This window comes from Phoca vitulina, unplaced genomic scaffold (assembly GCF_004348235.1).
Source record: "Phoca vitulina isolate PV1807 unplaced genomic scaffold, GSC_HSeal_1.0 scaffold7, whole genome shotgun sequence".
NCBI classification, from domain to species: domain Eukaryota; kingdom Metazoa; phylum Chordata; class Mammalia; order Carnivora; family Phocidae; genus Phoca; species Phoca vitulina.
In genome coordinates, this window is record NW_022589710.1 from 19,961,808 (window position 1) to 19,978,734 (window position 16,927).

At 35.5% G+C, this 16,927-nt stretch overlaps 1 protein-coding gene and 1 non-coding gene across 5 annotated transcripts in view; both read left to right on the forward strand.

Annotated features, from left to right (window-relative positions):
* Positions 1–16,917, forward strand: part of PRPF39 (pre-mRNA processing factor 39) — a 38,884-nt gene extending 21,967 nt beyond the window's left edge. For all 4 annotated transcript variants that reach the window (XM_032405018.1, XM_032405020.1, XM_032405021.1 and 1 more), the window contains 10 exons: positions 492–659; positions 7,396–7,561; positions 8,021–8,128; positions 9,483–9,647; positions 9,962–10,088; positions 10,455–10,723; positions 11,617–11,801; positions 15,238–15,312; positions 15,581–15,701; positions 15,941–16,917. In XM_032405018.1, coding sequence (XP_032260909.1) covers positions 492–659; positions 7,396–7,561; positions 8,021–8,128; positions 9,483–9,647; positions 9,962–10,088; positions 10,455–10,723; positions 11,617–11,801; positions 15,238–15,312; positions 15,581–15,701; positions 15,941–15,997 — 1,441 coding nt within the window. In that variant the 3' untranslated portion in view covers positions 15,998–16,917. The remainder of the gene's footprint in view (positions 1–491; positions 660–7,395; positions 7,562–8,020; positions 8,129–9,482; positions 9,648–9,961; positions 10,089–10,454; positions 10,724–11,616; positions 11,802–15,237; positions 15,313–15,580; positions 15,702–15,940) is intronic.
* Positions 10,824–10,909, forward strand: LOC116633445. Its single transcript, XR_004299723.1, has one exon. It is a non-coding gene; the product is annotated as a small nucleolar RNA SNORD127 (small nucleolar RNA).
* Positions 16,918–16,927: the final 10 nt, after the last annotated feature.

Genomic DNA, 16,927 nt, shown 5'->3' on the forward strand with positions numbered 1-16,927 from the left:
ATTATTTTGCCCGAAAATTATTCCTTAAGTTGAGATAAAATTTGTCTGTTTTCTGCTATAAATGAATCTATTTGACAAACATTTCACATCACAAATATTTAAGTGTCTGCATTGTCACTCTTTATGTTTGTAATGTGTACATTTTTGCATTGTAATTCTGTATAAGATAAAATTACATAAAAGTACACATATTCCCTTTGTTTCCTTACTCTTTAAAATGTAGCTGTTGTACACTTTTCTATTTCTTCTGCCTTTTACTCCCTACTTGTATAGGAAGCAGTTGAATGTAATTTTGAATTTAGCACGATCTTCTGAAATTTAGAAAGGTTTTATTTTTATTTTTAATTTTTTTAAAAAAATTGTATAATTGACATAGATTCAGTTGTACAACTTAATGATTTGATATTTGTATATATTGGAAGGTGCAGAAATAATATTTTAAAAGTGATTTTATCTTGGAAAGATAACTTAGAGGTAGTTTAATTTTTCAGAACTTTCGAGCATGCGGTTCTAGCTGCAGGAACAGATTTCCGATCTGACAGACTGTGGGAAATGTATATAAACTGGGAAAATGAACAGGGAAACCTGAGAGAAGTTACAGCTATATATGATCGTATTCTTGGTATTCCAACACAGCTGTATAGTCACCATTTTCAGAGGTGAGTGAAAAAATCCAATCATTAAAATATTTGATTATTCAGGTAATTAATTAATATTGAGGATTATAATTCTCTTGAAATGTCATGTGAGATTCTTTTAGATGCAAATGAATAAATTTTCTTGCTTGATAATCACAGTTTACACACTTTCAAATTTTGACATTTTCCCATATACTTTATGAAATGTTTAGGAACTTTACTGTTTTTATTTATTTATTTTTAAAGATTTTATTTATTTATTTGAGAGAGAGAGAGAAATAGTGATGGAGAGCATGAGTAGGGAGGAGAGGGAGAAGCAGGCTCCCCGCTGAGCAGGGAGCCTGACTTGGGGCTTGATCCCAGGACTCTGGGATCATGACCTGAGCCGAAGGCAGACGCTAACCAGCTGAGCCACCTGGGCGCCCTGGAACTTTATTGTTTTTAAACAGAATATTTTCTTTATCCATTTTACGGATGAGGAATAATGGGAATCCTATCTAAGGTATTTCAGAGTGGTGAAAGAATGAGAAAATAGAACCCAAGTTTAATTATTCTTTGGGGTACTAAGTTAATAGAGTACATGGCATATAAATATGCTTATTTAAAACTTAATGATTTGCTCGGGGCACCTTGACTGGCTCTGTCGATGGAGCATGTGACTCTTGTAAGTTCAAGCCCCAAGTTGGGTGTAGAGATTACTTAAAAAAAAAAAAAAAAAAAAAAAGAATCTTAAAAACAAAAACTTAATGTACATTCTTGTGATTCATATAACACCTTATACCAAAATAGTGAAAGATCTATTTTATGTAGTAAGTCTAAATCTGTTTTTATTCAGTCAAAAATAATTTCATTTAAATTTTCCACTATGATTTTCTGTCATGACTGGTATCATTTCATTTTTATGAGTACTGTTAAAACAACTAATTCTGTATGCTGTGATTTCCACATTTTGTTTTCTGATGTACTCAAAATATCCCACTGATAAGGGACTCAAAGTCTTTCTGAACAAGAAAGTTTGTATTACAAGTATTTGCTATGTTGATAAATACTTGTTTTTTTTAGCTACCAGATTTTCTACATTTTTGTTAAATCTTTTATAAGTAGTATAGTGTTAGAGCCTGTAAACTTAGGTACTTTTTAAGTAAGTGATTTTCCAAAATTTTTTTACTAAAAAAGTAGAAGACTACTAAAAAAGTAGAAGACTTTATGAAACATCTAAAAAGTTATGTGGATCAATTTGCTAAAGATAGAAGAAGTTATGCAGATCCAGATGAGGAATAGGAATTGTGTAGATCTGAATATACGGTCTCTGTTTTTTATGAAACAGAGGAGATGCCCAGGTTCCTACGGTATAATGACCTAGGAAGACACTTGATAAAAGACATTATTAACACAAAACTTGACATATGGAAATGCTTGATGAATATTTGTTGAATAAATGAGTACAAAGGTTTTAAAAATCCTTATGAAACAAATAGGAGGCCTTTTCCTAAACCAGTTCTTCTAGGATCAACGATACAGATCAAAGTCTGTGATGATAAGAACTTTAATTTTGATAAGAAAGATAAAATATAACTAGGAAACACTTGTTACATGACATTTGCTGTATGCCAGATGCTGTTCTGAATGCTTATTTATAACTTACAGCATTATAACTTAAGCATATAACTTACAGCATTTATAACTTATTTAATCCTCACAATAAGCCAGTGAGGTATCTTATTATCCCCACTTTATGGGGATATTACTATCCTCCTTTTATGGAAGTAGAGGCACAGAAAGATTAAAATATTTGCATGAGGTCACAGAGTTAGTTAGTGTTTAGAAGCTGATTGGAACCCAGACGGTGTGGCTCTAAGAACTTTGGAGCCACACCGTGTATAGTCTCTCCAAATCTTTTTTGTTGTTAAATGAATATCCCAGGTGCCTGGGTGGCTCGTTAAGCATCTGCCTCCGGCTCAGGTCATGATCTCAGGGTCCTGGGATCGAGCCCCACCTCGGGCTCCCTGTTCAGCAGTGAGCCTGCTTCTCCCTCTGTCCCCCCATTCCCGCTCGTGCACTCTCTCTCTCAAATCTTTAAAAAAAAAAAAATACCCCAGTAGGGTTTTAAAATTGTATATATGCTTATAATAGACATTAGTGGATTGCATTATACATACTGCTCTTCAATCTGCTCTTTTTTTTTTTTTTTTTTAAGATTTATTTATTAGAGGGGTGCCTGGGTGGCTCAGGTGGTTAAGCGTCCGCCTTCGGCTCAGGTCATGATCCCAGGGCCCTGGAATCGAGCCCTGTGTGGGGCTCCCTGCACAGTGGGGAGTCTGCTTCTCCCTCTTCCTCTGCTGCTCCCTTTGCTTGTGCTCTCTTGCTCTCTCTCTCAAATGAATAAATCTTAAAAAAAAAAAAAAAAAAAGATTTATTTATTAGAGGGAGAGGGGGAGAGAGAATCTCAAGTAGACTCTGTGCTGAATGCGGAGCCTGATGCAGGGCTTGATTTCATGATCCTAAGATCATGACCTGAGCCAAAATCAAGAGGCAGATGTTTAACCGACTGAGCCACCCAGGCACCCCTAATCTGTTACTTTTCTTTTAATATATTGACAACCACTTTCCTTATCAATGTATGTAGCAAACTCACAAGTAGTGTTTGTGTAAGTAAATCTTACGACATTACTAACTGCTTTGAGAACCAGTGAAATGTTTTCTTTCGCCTGATACACTCCTACTTGGTCATTTAGTGCTTGGTATGTAAAAGATTATATACCATTTAAGTTGTAGAAATTAAGGCTCAGACAAGCTATGTGTGAATGGTGTTGGCTCTCAAGCTGGTCAGAAGTGTAGAGGAGGAAGCATATGTTTAAAACAAAAGTGTTCAGGGGCACCTGGGTGGCTCAATCGGTTGAGCGTCAGACTCTTTATTTCAGCTCTGGTGGGGGTCTCAGGGTCCTGGGATCAAGACCCAGGTCGTGGTCTGTGCACAGTGGTGAGTCTGCTTGGGATTCTCTCTCCCCCTCCACCACTTTGTGCACAGGCGCGTTCCCCCCACCTCCGGCTCAAATAAATAAATAAATCTTAAAAGTGTCCACGTGCTGGGTAATAGGGTTAGCCTGGTGATGGGTATTAAAGAGGGCACGTACTGCATGGAGCACTGGGTGTTATACGCAACAATAAATCATGGAACACTACATCAAAAACTAATGATGTAATGTATGGCGATAACATAACATAATAAAAAATAAATAAATAAATTAGACCCCCCACCCAAAAAAATATTTCTGTTGTGTAGGTCTGTATATTAGATGTATACTGATGACATTATCTCTACTGAAATATGTAATTTAAAATTTTCCTTAGCATGAGAGTTTGTGATGTTGATTTAACTTCTCAGACCCGATCCCTGGTAGTTCCTAAGCTCCAGACCTATCTAAATACTGATAATTTCCCAACAGACACTGTTGTTTTGTACTTCTGTGACTGTAATACCTTTTCCACTTCCCATTTGTCTGGTTAACTCAGATTACTCAAAACCATACAGCTTAATGTTTTCTGTGTGAAACTATAGTTTGCCAAAATAGAAAGTATTTGTTCTGTCATTTGTGCCAGCACTCTGCCTATTTATTTACATTTCTCTTTTTTAAATTTTATTTATTTATTTACTTATTTATTTATTTTTAAAGATTTTATTTGTTTGACAGAGATAGCACAAGTAGGCAGAGCGGCAGGGGGAGAGAGAAGCAGGCTCTCCGCTGAGCAGGGAGTGCGATGCGGGGCTCGATCCCAGGACCCTGGGATCATGAACTGAGCCGAAGGCAGATGCTTAACCGACTGAGCCACCCAGGCGCCCCTACGTTTGTCTTTTTAAAAGTTTTTATTTTATTTATTTTGGGGGGGCGGGCAGAGGGAGAGAGAAACTTTAGTAGACTCCACGCTGAGCATGGAGCCCAACATGGGTCTCGACCTGGGGCTCCATCCCTTGATCCTGAAATCATGACCTGAGCTGAAACCCAGGCTCAGAGGCTTAACCGACTATGGCACCCACACGCTCCTACTTACATTTATTTTAACACTAATAATACTCCTTTGAAATTATGTCTCTTGTATATCGCTCTGCACATCTGTCAGTGTCTGAGACTTATTCTTTTTATCCTTAATACATAGGAATAGGGCTCAATATATATTAGACACTCAGCCATTCTTTACTGAATAAATCAGCTTTATAGTTGGAAAGGCTGATGAAAATTCACTGCTTAGTAGTCATATTTTATCACCATTTGAAACAGTTTCCTATATAATATAGCAATTATTTTAAATTTGTGCTCTTTAGTCGTCAATTTTAAGTTTTTTATTTGTAGCTTAACAATTTTGAGTTTTAATATTTATCTGAACACTAAATCTGTACATTTTCTTTTTTTTTTAAGATTTGATTTATTTGACAGAGAGAGGGAGAGAGAGCACAAGCAGGGGGAGCTCCAGAGCGAGAGGGAGAAGCAGGCTCCCTGTTGAGCAGGGAGCCCAAAATGGGGCTTGATCCTGGGACCCTGGGATCACGACCTGAGCCGAAGGCAGCTGCTTAACTGACTAGGCCATCCAGGCTCCCCTAAATCTGTTTGTTCCCTTACTATACTTTTGAAAATTACTTCCTTTCTAATTTTTTTTTTTTTTTTAAAGATTTTATTTATTTATTTGAGAGAGAGAGACACAGCGTGAGAGGGAACACAAGCAGGGGGAGTGGGAGAAGGAGAAGCAGGCTTCCCGCGGAGCAGGGAGCCCGATGCGGGGCTCGATCCCAGGACCCTGGGATCATGACCTGAGCCGAAGGCAGATGCTTAACGACTGAGCCACCCAGGAGCCCCTCTAATTTTTTTTTTTAATAAGGCAGTCTGTATTTGTTCTCTCCCAATGGTGAAATGGATCAAGTTAAGCTTCAGTATTTATTACTGATTCTGTAAAATCTAGATTTGTTTCCCATGTTATTTACATATATTAGTGAAAGCCTTAAAATCTGTAAAAATTCAGGTGTGAATAGCCTAAATCAGTTTTAAGAAACTTGGGGAAAATCCGTAAGATTGGAGCATAAGGTACATGTACAACTATGTCTAATAATTAGAATGAAGAGGTCAGTCTGGGTTAGAATATGAAAGACTTTAAGGCGATTGGATTTTATCCTGAATGCAGGGTAAATGAACAGAAGTTATTTTGGCAGGAGGCAGTCATGATCATGTTTATGTTTTTCATGTTTACTTTTTAATAACATTTTTGATAGCAGTATTAGGGTTGAGATGGGAATAGTGAGACTAGTGGCTAGAAGCCGTTTATGTTTATCCAGGTGAAAAATGAGAAGGACATGAAGACATATTTAGAAGGTAGAATCAATAGGACCTGATACTCAGTGGAATGTAAGTGAAGTGAGGTTGAAGAGATTTAGAAACTGAGTGGTTGACAGTACCATTAATCAAGATTAGAAATGCTGAGGGTGTTGATTGGTGGATAAAGATGACACAATTAGTTTAAGATGTTGTACATAAGGTTCCAAATTTAGATAGTGTAGCTTTTAGCTCTTCAACTTGGTGTTTTTGATGAAAATTTGCGCATAAATTAGTGTGTGTGGAAAAGTGAAATGACTTTTTTCAAAACACTCAAAATTAACCTGTTTCCTTGTGCAGAGTTTTGGCAATTGGACAGACTAATCTAGAATTGAGGAGAAAAGTATGGGCTTGAGTTAAAGTTTTGCAGGTCACCATAGTATGCTTATTTCTGTATTAATAAGATTGGCCAGGAAGTTAATGAAGATAGATGAGAACAAAATGTCAAATGGAATCCTTGGCAATCCTGACATTCAGGGACCAGTAGGAAAGGAGAATCCTCAAAGATCAAGGATCAGTCAGAGACTTGGAGGCAAACCAAGAAAGTGGTAACTCAGTGCCTTCTAAAAGGAAAGCATGGTTAAAGGCCTTTAGTAGTGAAGACATTATTAGAGTATAACCTGTACTATGAAACAAGTATCCATTTAATTTTGCATGTAAGAGGCATTTGGTGACTTTAATTAGTGCAATTTCATTGGTGTGTTTGGCATGGACACAGATTCAGGAGTAACTGGGAGGTGGGGAAGAAACGGCAAACATTTGTTGATCATTTACAAATGATCATTTATGATTTAAGTAGGGTTTATATTTTAAAGTAATTTTGCATAAATAAATACATTTTGCAAAATAGTATTGTGCCATTTTACGTATGAGAAAGCCAAGACTTAAAGAAGGGAAAAACTGGGACGCTTGGGTGGCCCGCTCAGTTAAGAGCCTGCCTTTGGCTCAGGTCATGATCCCGGGGTCTTGGGATCAAGCCTCACGTCAGGCTCCCTGCTCAAGCAGGGAGTCTACTTCTCCCTCTCCCTCTGCCCCTCCCCCCACTCGTCCAAGTCCTCATCCACGTCCATGCGTGCTTGCTTTCTCTCTCTCTCAAATAAATCTAAAAAAAAAAAGAGAAAAACTTCCCCGAGGTCAAATAACTAATAATGGACAGAGTTAGGATTTGAATGTATGCCTATCCATGCCTTCTCTGTTACATTGCAAAGGCATAAAAGAAATGAAGATGTCTGTAGACTGTTTCATCAAGTGGTAGGTTTTTACTATAAAAAAGGCTAGAAAGGGTTTGGTGTTTTAAATCAGAAATTTTTTGAAAGAGTACTGTGTAGTAGGAATTAAATGTGGGATCTAAAATTATGCTTCATATATAGATAATTTATTTTTATTGGCTTATTTAGATTTAAAGAACATGTACAGAATAACTTGCCTAGAGATCTGCTAACTGGTGAACAGTTTATTCAGCTGCGAAGGGAATTAGCTTCTGTAAACGGACATAGTGGTGATGATGGTCCTCCTGGTGATGATCTACCGTCGGGAATTGAAGACATTACTGATCCAGCAAAGGTAACCAGACTTACTGAAAAATCCTTCAATGCATGAGAAACTAGACTTTATATCCCTTGACTGCATCATGTGTTGTATGACTTGTGTCTCATATAAAATTAATTTCTAATTAAGGCAAGTGGGACTTCTTTAGCTATGGTGTAGTTTAAAAAGAGAGTTAAGGTAGAGAATCTATTTTACTATGAGACACCTGGAAATAGCTTAGAAGGGACATTTTGCCCACGTGGTAATCTACTAGTCCCCTTTAAACGTACACAAGAAAATGGTTTATTAGGAAGTTCTGTTAGAAATTTTAGAATTGTTAATTGTACTTTCCATATAATTGTTAACAGTTTAAAACCTACCACTATTGTCAGATTATAAAGTAGGTATAGATAATACCTAAATTTAAGCAATAATATTAAAAAAATTTCAGTATATAACTTGTGTGATTTAAATTTTTTTCTTTTTCTTCCCAAGCTAATTACGGAAATAGAAAACATGAGACATAGAATCATTGAAATTCATCAAGAAATGTTTAATTATAATGAGCATGAAGTTAGTAAAAGGTGGACATTTGAAGAAGGTGTAAGTGTTTTTGTTTTGTGATAGGCTTCAAAATATAAAGATAGGAATAATGTATTTTTCTTTCAGTTTTGAGTAATGTCTCTACTTTTTATTTTTGCTTATTTAAATACTATTACCAGTTTCCCATGATCAGTTTTATCATTTTCCATTATCAATTTTAGAATCTTATAAAATGAATTCAGATTGGGGCGCCTGGGTGGCTCAGTCGTTAAGCGTCTGCCTTCGGCTCAGGTCATGATCCCGGGGTCCTGGGATCGAGCCCCACATCGGGCTCTCTGCTCCGCGGGAAGCCTGCTTCTCCCTTTCCCACTCCCCCTGCTTGTGTTCCCTCTCTTGCTGTGTCTCTCTCTGTCAAATAAATAAATAAAATCTTAAAAAAAAAAATGAATTCAGATTACTCCAGTTGGAAGATTACTTATTTAATCTGAGCCATTTTATTACAGTTGTTCAATTTTTTAAATCATCTTATTTGAGTTCATACTTTACATACAACAGAATGCACCCATTTTAGATGTGTAGTAAAATGAGGGTTTCCCTCCACAGATTCTAATTCTTTATTTCTGTTTTTCTAAATTAGCCAGCTTTTTTGAGATACAATTCACTTACCGTATAGTTCATGCATTTAAAGTGTATAATTCAGTAGTTGTTGGTGTGTTCACAGATAGGTACAGCCATCACTATGGCCCATTTTAGAACATTTTCCTAACCTCACAAAGAAATTCTTTATCCTTTAGCTGTCACCCCTCTACTCCCTCACCTGTCTGCTCCACCCCTTACCCCCAGCCCTAAGGTACTACTAATCTACTTCTGTTTCTATAGATTTGTTCTGGCCTTTCATTTGAGTGGAATCATATACTATGTGGTTTTTTTGTTGACTGGCTATAAGGTTTGACATGTATTTGCACATTACAGTGCTCCATGGCAATCAGATATGGAACTAGTCTGTCATCCCAGAAAGTTCCCTTGGTCCCTTTTCATTCAGTAACCCCCATCCCACTCCTAGCCCTAGGCAACTACTGATCTGCTTTCTGTTATATAGTATAATTGTTCAGTTTTAAAATACTCAATAAAGAAAAAAATTTACTGAACATAAAGAAAATTGTGTAGTGCCATTACAATTGATAAATAAATGAAAGATACATTCTGCTTCTTCAATTTGTAAAGTCTAAGAAATACAATTTTAAAAGTTTTATCATGAAATACGGTGATTAAAATTTTTTTGGTTAACCATCATTAATTACATACATAATTTAGATAATTCGTATTGTTACTATAGTCATGTATTTTCTGGTGTTGGTATTGGTTTACTTTCATTCCTGTTAACACTATTTTTCCTGTCATACTTTTATTACAGATTAAAAGACCTTATTTTCATGTGAAACCATTGGAAAAGGCACAACTAAAAAACTGGAAAGAATACTTAGAATTTGAAATTGAAAATGGGACTCATGAACGAGTTGTGGTTCTCTTTGAAAGATGTGTCATATCATGTGCCCTCTATGAGGAGTTTTGGATTAAGGTAAGAAAATTAGATGCTCTGAAACTTGAACATATTATAAACATTGATCTAGTGACTAACCTTTTTTGTACTTCTGTTGAATGTTGTTCATATAACTATATCTGTTGCATTAGGAGATGGTCTGCTTGCAACCAGATTTGACTGCTGCATATGCCAACCTCGTTGCCTCTCTTCGTCCTTCCTTACAGAAACTAGTCTAGTGGTTCAATAAAGGTGCTGAATGGGTTTAAAAATAGAATTTTATCGTTCTGTCACATATTTAATGGCTCGTTCAACTGTAAATTATTCAGTATTTCCTTTGTTTCTGTATGTAGTATGCCAAGTACATGGAAAACCATAGCATTGAAGGAGTGAGGCATGTCTTCAGCAGAGCTTGCACTATTCATCTCCCAAAGAAACCCATGGTGCATATGCTTTGGGCAGCTTTTGAGGAACAGCAGGGTAAGAATGAGGAAATTCAGTTGGTATTTTTGGGATTTTAAGGTACTTCTGGATAAAGTTCTAGGAATTGAGTCTTGAGGGATGGTGTAAAGCAGAGGTCAATAAACTTTTTCTGTAAAGGGCCAGATGGTAAATATTTTAGGCTTTTCAGGCCATATGGTCTCTCTCCTGACAGCTCTACCATTATAGCCCAGAAGCATCTGTAGATAATAAACAAATGAGCATGGCTGTTTTCAGTTTTAAATAAAAAAAAAAAAACAGGTGGAGGGCCGGATTTAGCCTGTGGACTGTTATTTGCCAGTACCTTGCATAAAGGATATTTCAGAAGTTTAAACAAAAGCATAAACATTTAATTAACATTTCTAGGTAATATTAACGAAGCCAGGAATATCTTGAGAACATTTGAAGAATGTGTTCTAGGATTGGCAATGGTTCGTTTGAGAAGAGTAAGTTTAGAACGACGGCACGGAAATATGGAAGAAGCTGAACATTTGCTTCAGGATGCCATTAAGAATGCCAAATCAAATAATGAATCATCGTTTTATGCTATCAAACTAGCCCGGCATCTTTTCAAAATACAAAAAAACCTTCCAAAATCGAGAAAGGTGCTTTTGGAAGCAATCGAAAGAGACAAAGTATGTATTTGTATTTTAGAATATCTTTCATAAAAAAACAAAAAACAAAAACAAAAAAACAACAACAAAAGAACAGTGGTCGTTGTTTGTTTTCTCATTTTGGCAACTATGATGAAAGATTTGGTCTGTATGTAATATATTTTATTACTAAATGAAGACAACAGTCCCTCTAAACTGATGTTGCCATTCTTTAAAAAATTTTCAAATTATTAGGAATTAAAAGGTTGAGAAAATTAAGATTATTGGATTACAGATTGTTGCAGACATTGTGACACTTTCTGTTTCTCTCATGTTTAGAAATTTTATAGCAGATTTACTGATTATTCTAAGTAGAGGACTTGGGAGAATATCTTATAAACAAAAGCATGGCATATGTCTACGTCTTAGCAACTATAACAGTGAGATTCTCCTTTTCCAAAGTATTTCACTTTATCAGTTGATAAAAGGCAGTGTATATGATATTTCTCACTTTTTAGATTTTTAGCTAATACCAGGTCTGTTTAAGACACAGGTCTATAACAGTGTGTTTCCAGCTGCAGTTTAAGATGATAACAGTATTAATGGGAACTGTAGAAACCATTTTTTAATATTTTATTTTATATTTGTCATGGTTGGTCAAGCCACATTAAACCCAAGATAGGATATAGGGTTTTAACTTACTGGGATTTAACAGTTTGGCATAATTTGGGAGATACTAGGTCATTACTTCTCAATGTGCTAATTAGTTTTTTCACCTGTTTTGATATATGCTCAAAACATTTAACATGAGTTATATTTTAATACGATTCTCAATATTTTTCAAACTTAGACATAAAATTTAAGGCATTTTAAATATCTGTGTTCTAATAAAAATATCTTAGAAATATTATTAATTGATACTGCTTTTTACACAGGAGAATACAAAGTTATACCTCAATTTACTTGAAATGGAATATAGTGGTGACCTCAAACAAAATGAAGAAAATATCCTAAATTGTTTTGACAAAGCTATACATGGTTCATTACCTATTAAAATGAGAATTACATTTTCTCAGAGAAAAGTGGAATTTCTTGAAGATTTTGGTTCAGATGTTAATAAGTAAGATCTTAATTATATATTATCTATTTGCATAGTAAATGAGCATTGATAATTTTGGTTGGGAGTTTGATGATTAGTGCAAATTCATATATTGTTAAATTTAAAATGTTTGCCTAGGTTACTTTTTCCTCATATATATGGAGGGTAAATTCAGTTTTGCAAATGTGTATGTGTTTAACAGGAGGATAGATGGTTTGTCTTTCCTTCAAAATTGTTTTCGAAATTTTAGCATGGTAATGTAAACAATGAGAGAAGGCAGGAAACAGCAATCCCATGAAAAAAGAAATGGGTCAAGGATTGAACCCTAAAACACAGAAACAGTATATAGGCCACTAAAGGGGGATGGGCTTAATCTGAAATAGGGATGCCGTTTTATCTCTGATTGGAGAAAATGGATATGGTTGCACAGAGCATGCCTAATGGACTCAATTTAAGGCATTGTAAGAAGCTGAAAGTTGAGGGTGGTGGAAGGATTTACTCTAAGGGATTTGGGAAAAGGAGAAGCTTATGATTTATAGTTGCAAAATAGAAGAGTGGAAGTATTGATTAGAGTATTGCTGCTGTTCCAGTCTTAACTGCTTCTAGTAGGGAACTATCCCACGTAGTAGGCATGTCCCTTTTCTAATTACCCTAATTAATTTAAAGTGATTTCTATTGAAACAGCTGTTGATAAAATGAGGATTTATGTGTCTTTATGTATGTATACATTTTTGATGGTTGAGTAAAATTTTAGCTAAACTAAAAAACATTTTAACAAGTTAATTTTTAATACAATCGTATATATGTGCTTGACACATTAAATGTGTTTTATGAATTAGCTAATGAAGGTATAAGTACTGTTTTTTTGTTGTTGTTGGTACTGTTGTTCTTTTAATAGATGAAGAGAGGCTTAAAGAGATTAGAAATTTTTCCAAGGTCAGTTAGCTGCTATTTCATTGTGCAGCTGGGATTAGAACTTGCTTCAAAGTCTGTGCTTCTAACCACCTGTGCTGTATATTTAGTGTCTTCTGTTTATTTTGTACTGAAGAAGGTGCACAAAAGAAATGGGATATTTAATTCCAGGTTTTAGTCTAGTGGATGGTATGATGATCAGAGGAAATATGTAAGTATATGAGGTGGCACAAAACTGTTAAAGGCGACTGATTTCTGTGGATCAGAATGGATTTGTCATCCTTCACAGAGGAGATGGGGCTTCATTTAGGTACTACTGGATTCTGACAAGGAGAGGATAAAATGGAAGAAAGTTAAAGTTCATTTAAAAGTAAATTTGCTTGATTGGAGGGCTTTTGAAGTAGTAGAAGTGTGATGTTGATTGTGCTGTGTATTGAACAGTAGGCTGGGTTAGAGCACATGTAGTACCACAAATAGACAGTAGGACGCTATTAGAGTTTTGACTGGGATTAAATGACATATTTGAATTTTGCAGTAATATGTGGACAAATCTAAGGCTTAACACAAAGATGCCAGTTAGGCCCTTGCAAATATAGTTATAGAGGGTCTGTATATCAGGTCTAAGATTGTTGTAGTTGAAATTTAAAAAGGCAATAATTGAAAAATAAATGAGCTTAGAAATTTAGGTAGCGGTATAATGTATTAGTAAGAATTGATGTTTAATTCAAATATATGCTTAAATCTTAGCTGTGTCACTTACCATTTGTGTATTCCTCAGTTTTCAGATTTTCTCGTTATGATTGAATCTCTCTTATCACCTAATCCACAGGTTGTTAAAAGTCTTAAAAAAACCTAGTCCATTTAAAGTGCTTGATGTTGAGTAAACACTCAACCAGAGATTGCTGGTATTAACAATTTTTTTTATTGTTATGTTAATCCCCATACATTACATCATTAGTTTTAGATATAGTGTTCCATGATTCATTGTTTGTGCATAACACCCAGTGCTCCATGCAGAACGTGCCCTCCTCAATACCCATCACCAGGCTAACCCATCCTCCCACCCTCCTCCCCTCTAGAAGCTGGTATTAACAATTTTATAGCTTCTTGAACATTTTGGGATCAGAGTTACTGGTTGTTATCATTAGATGTGTATGTATGCAGGCTGCCCAGGGAAGTTGTGTATGCATGTCAAGTATATTAAAGTCATTTCTACAGAAATGTTAATTATCTGTGTTCAGGTTTATGATTACTTTAAAAAATAAGGCCATTTGTCTTTATAAAAAATATTTCAGAAAATGGTAAAAGGAAAACAAAATCTTTAGGATTTTACAGTCAGTTTGGCTTCTAGTGACATGGTTTTTGAAGTTCTGAGTTCCAGGTGAGACTTAAAATACACGTATCATGTTAGAAGTTTTTTATTTATTAAAAATTATCTTTTTTTTTTTAAGAAAAAGGATTTGAGAGCACGCACATGTGCAGGGGGGAGGGGCAGAGGGAGAGAGAGAGTCTTAAGCAGACTCTGTGCTTAGTGCAGAGCCCAACATGGGGCGTGATCTCATGACCCAGAGAGCATGACCTGAGCTGAAACCAAGAATCAGATGCTTAACCAACTGTGCCACGCAGGCGCCTCCTAAAAAATTATCTTTTTAATCAGTGATAATTCCACATTGTAGATTTGAATTAGTTTTTTTTTTTTTTTAAAGATTTATTTGAGAGAGTGCAGAGCGAGCGAGAAGAGAGCATGAGTGGCGGGGGGGGGGGTACTGTTGGGAGGGGGCAGAAGGAGAGGGAGAAGCAGGCTCCCCACTGAGCAGGGAGCTCAATGCGGGGCTCAATCCCAGGATGCTGGGATCATGAGCTGAGCTGAAGGCAGACACTTAACTGGCTGAGCCATCCAGGCACCCCTGTAGTTTTGTATTAAGTTTTAATTCAGTTTATCACATGGCCAAAAGTTTAAATATACTTTATCCTAACTGGTGTCCAGTATCTTTAATAAGCAATGTTAAATTAGATCTCAAAGTATATAAATTACGGAATGGTCAGGACTCACTCTGCACTGGACAGAAACCCTCAAGGTCACTGTCTTAGTTGTGTAAAACTTTCTTAGGCGGGCTCTCCCGTGTTAGAAATAACCAAAGGTAGCTCTTGACCAATATCCCATCACCTTTAGCCAACTGTAGTACAGAGAACAAGCATTTTTCTAGTAGCTCAAAAATCCCAGGACTTACTAAATGTCTAGGTTTGGGTTATATTATTGGTCAGGGGTATATAGTACTGTAATTGGCCAGTCCTGAATCCCTGAAGCCCCATTTGAATCACATGGGCTGAGAAGGAAAGTGCAGAGTAGTGCTTTCCCAAAGGAAATACATTGGAAAAGGTAGCTGGGAGGTTTGCTTATTGGTTCATTAAAAAATAATAAAAAATCAATGGATACTCATTGCAACATATTTTTGTTTCTAAGTGGAAATAAGTCCAAAACTTTATAAATTTATCAGTTTGGTTTTTGTATATTCCAGAGGATTTTTTTTTCCTTCCCTCTCAGGCTTTTGAATGCTTATGATGAACATCAAACACTCCTAAAAGAACAGGATTCTTTAAAAAGGAAAGCAGAAAATGGGTATGTAACTCCTTGCTGAATCAGGAAGGGATGCTTAAAAGAAGACATTTCATTGTGGAAATGCCTTTAAAGATAAATATTTTTACATGTTACCTTCATGTTGTGGTAATTTAGTACTTTATATTCAGAATTTGAAAAAATCATACAAAACTGGTTAAAAACTTTACTAAAACAAATGTACATAGGTACAAATGTACACATTCATCCATTTGTTTTAAAAGTACTTAATCTCTAGGAGTTTTGAAAGTTTCTATTTTGTCCTTTTTAGATCAGAAGAACCAGAGGAAAAGAAAGCTCACACAGAAGATACAACTTCATCATCTACACAGATGATTGATGGTGATTTACAGGCAAATCAAGCTGCATATAATTATAGTGCCTGGTATCAAGTGAGTTCACATAATTGAATTTTTTGTTCATAGATGTTAATTAGAAAAGCATAAGTTAGGATAGTTTTTTTTTTTTTTTTAACAACTACTTCTACTCCAGACTGTACAATAAATTGTCTTACGTGGTTAAGTCTTAGAATTTTAGCAGTGAGCACATGCCTGTTTTCTTAAATGTATCTGATTTTATAAATGGAACCAGCCAGTTCTAGTATGCTAACATGTGTGCTTTTTCCTTTCAGTACAATTATCAGAATCCTTGGAATTATGGACAGTATTACCCTCCTCCTCCAACCTGATGAGAAAATATATCAGATGGAATGTGTGAAAAATACGAAATTATTTTTTTTTAATGAGGGATGTAAACATAGCGTAAACTTGTTGTATTTGATAACTTGTCTTCCTGTTTCTGTGTAACATGATTTGTTTAGTAATAGGGGAAAATGTCACTTAGTAGCTTACCACAGATACTATTTCCTACCATTTATAAAATTTACTTTTTATTGGAGAACTATTTTTTTGATTTTTGCATTAAGTGGTCTAGAATTCTTTTGCAATGCATTTGCAACAGAGTTTTGTAGCCTTAAGGGGTAGGAAAAAAAACTGACTGCAAATCATGTCAGTGTAGTACAAGATCTGAAAATACATAAGGGCTGGTTATTAAGGATTTACCTCTGTAAAAAAAATGGATTTTTAACCTTTGATGACAAGGTTTTGTCTGTTTCAGTTATCCTTGTGAATTTGGATTTAACTGCAGAAAAGATATACTATTAAACACTATGTCTTGGGATAGAGATTATAAATGAAAAAAATGGAATGTTTGCATCCCTTTTAAAAGATGAAAATCATATCAAAAGTATGTTGTTTCAGGAGACTTTGTATTTAGAATATTCATGTAAAACTTGTGAGCAAGCTTTCATTTTGATCAAACTGATCATCCTCATTTTTGTAATAAAACTGAAGAAGACTCCTCTATAAATTGTTATGAATTTATTGGGGGGTGGATCACCTCACAATATTAACTTTTATTCATCATTATTAGTGGTTCATTGGTTTTGAAGTATACTTTTCTTGAATTTAGTTATTATCTTCTTGCCAGAATTAGACCATTTAGCTTTTTGCTTCCTCCGTTTCTGTGCTCATTTTCACTATGCAGGAATATTTATTTAAAGATTTTTTAAGAGGAGGGGCACCTGGGTGGCTCAGTTAGTTGAGCGTCCGACTCTTGG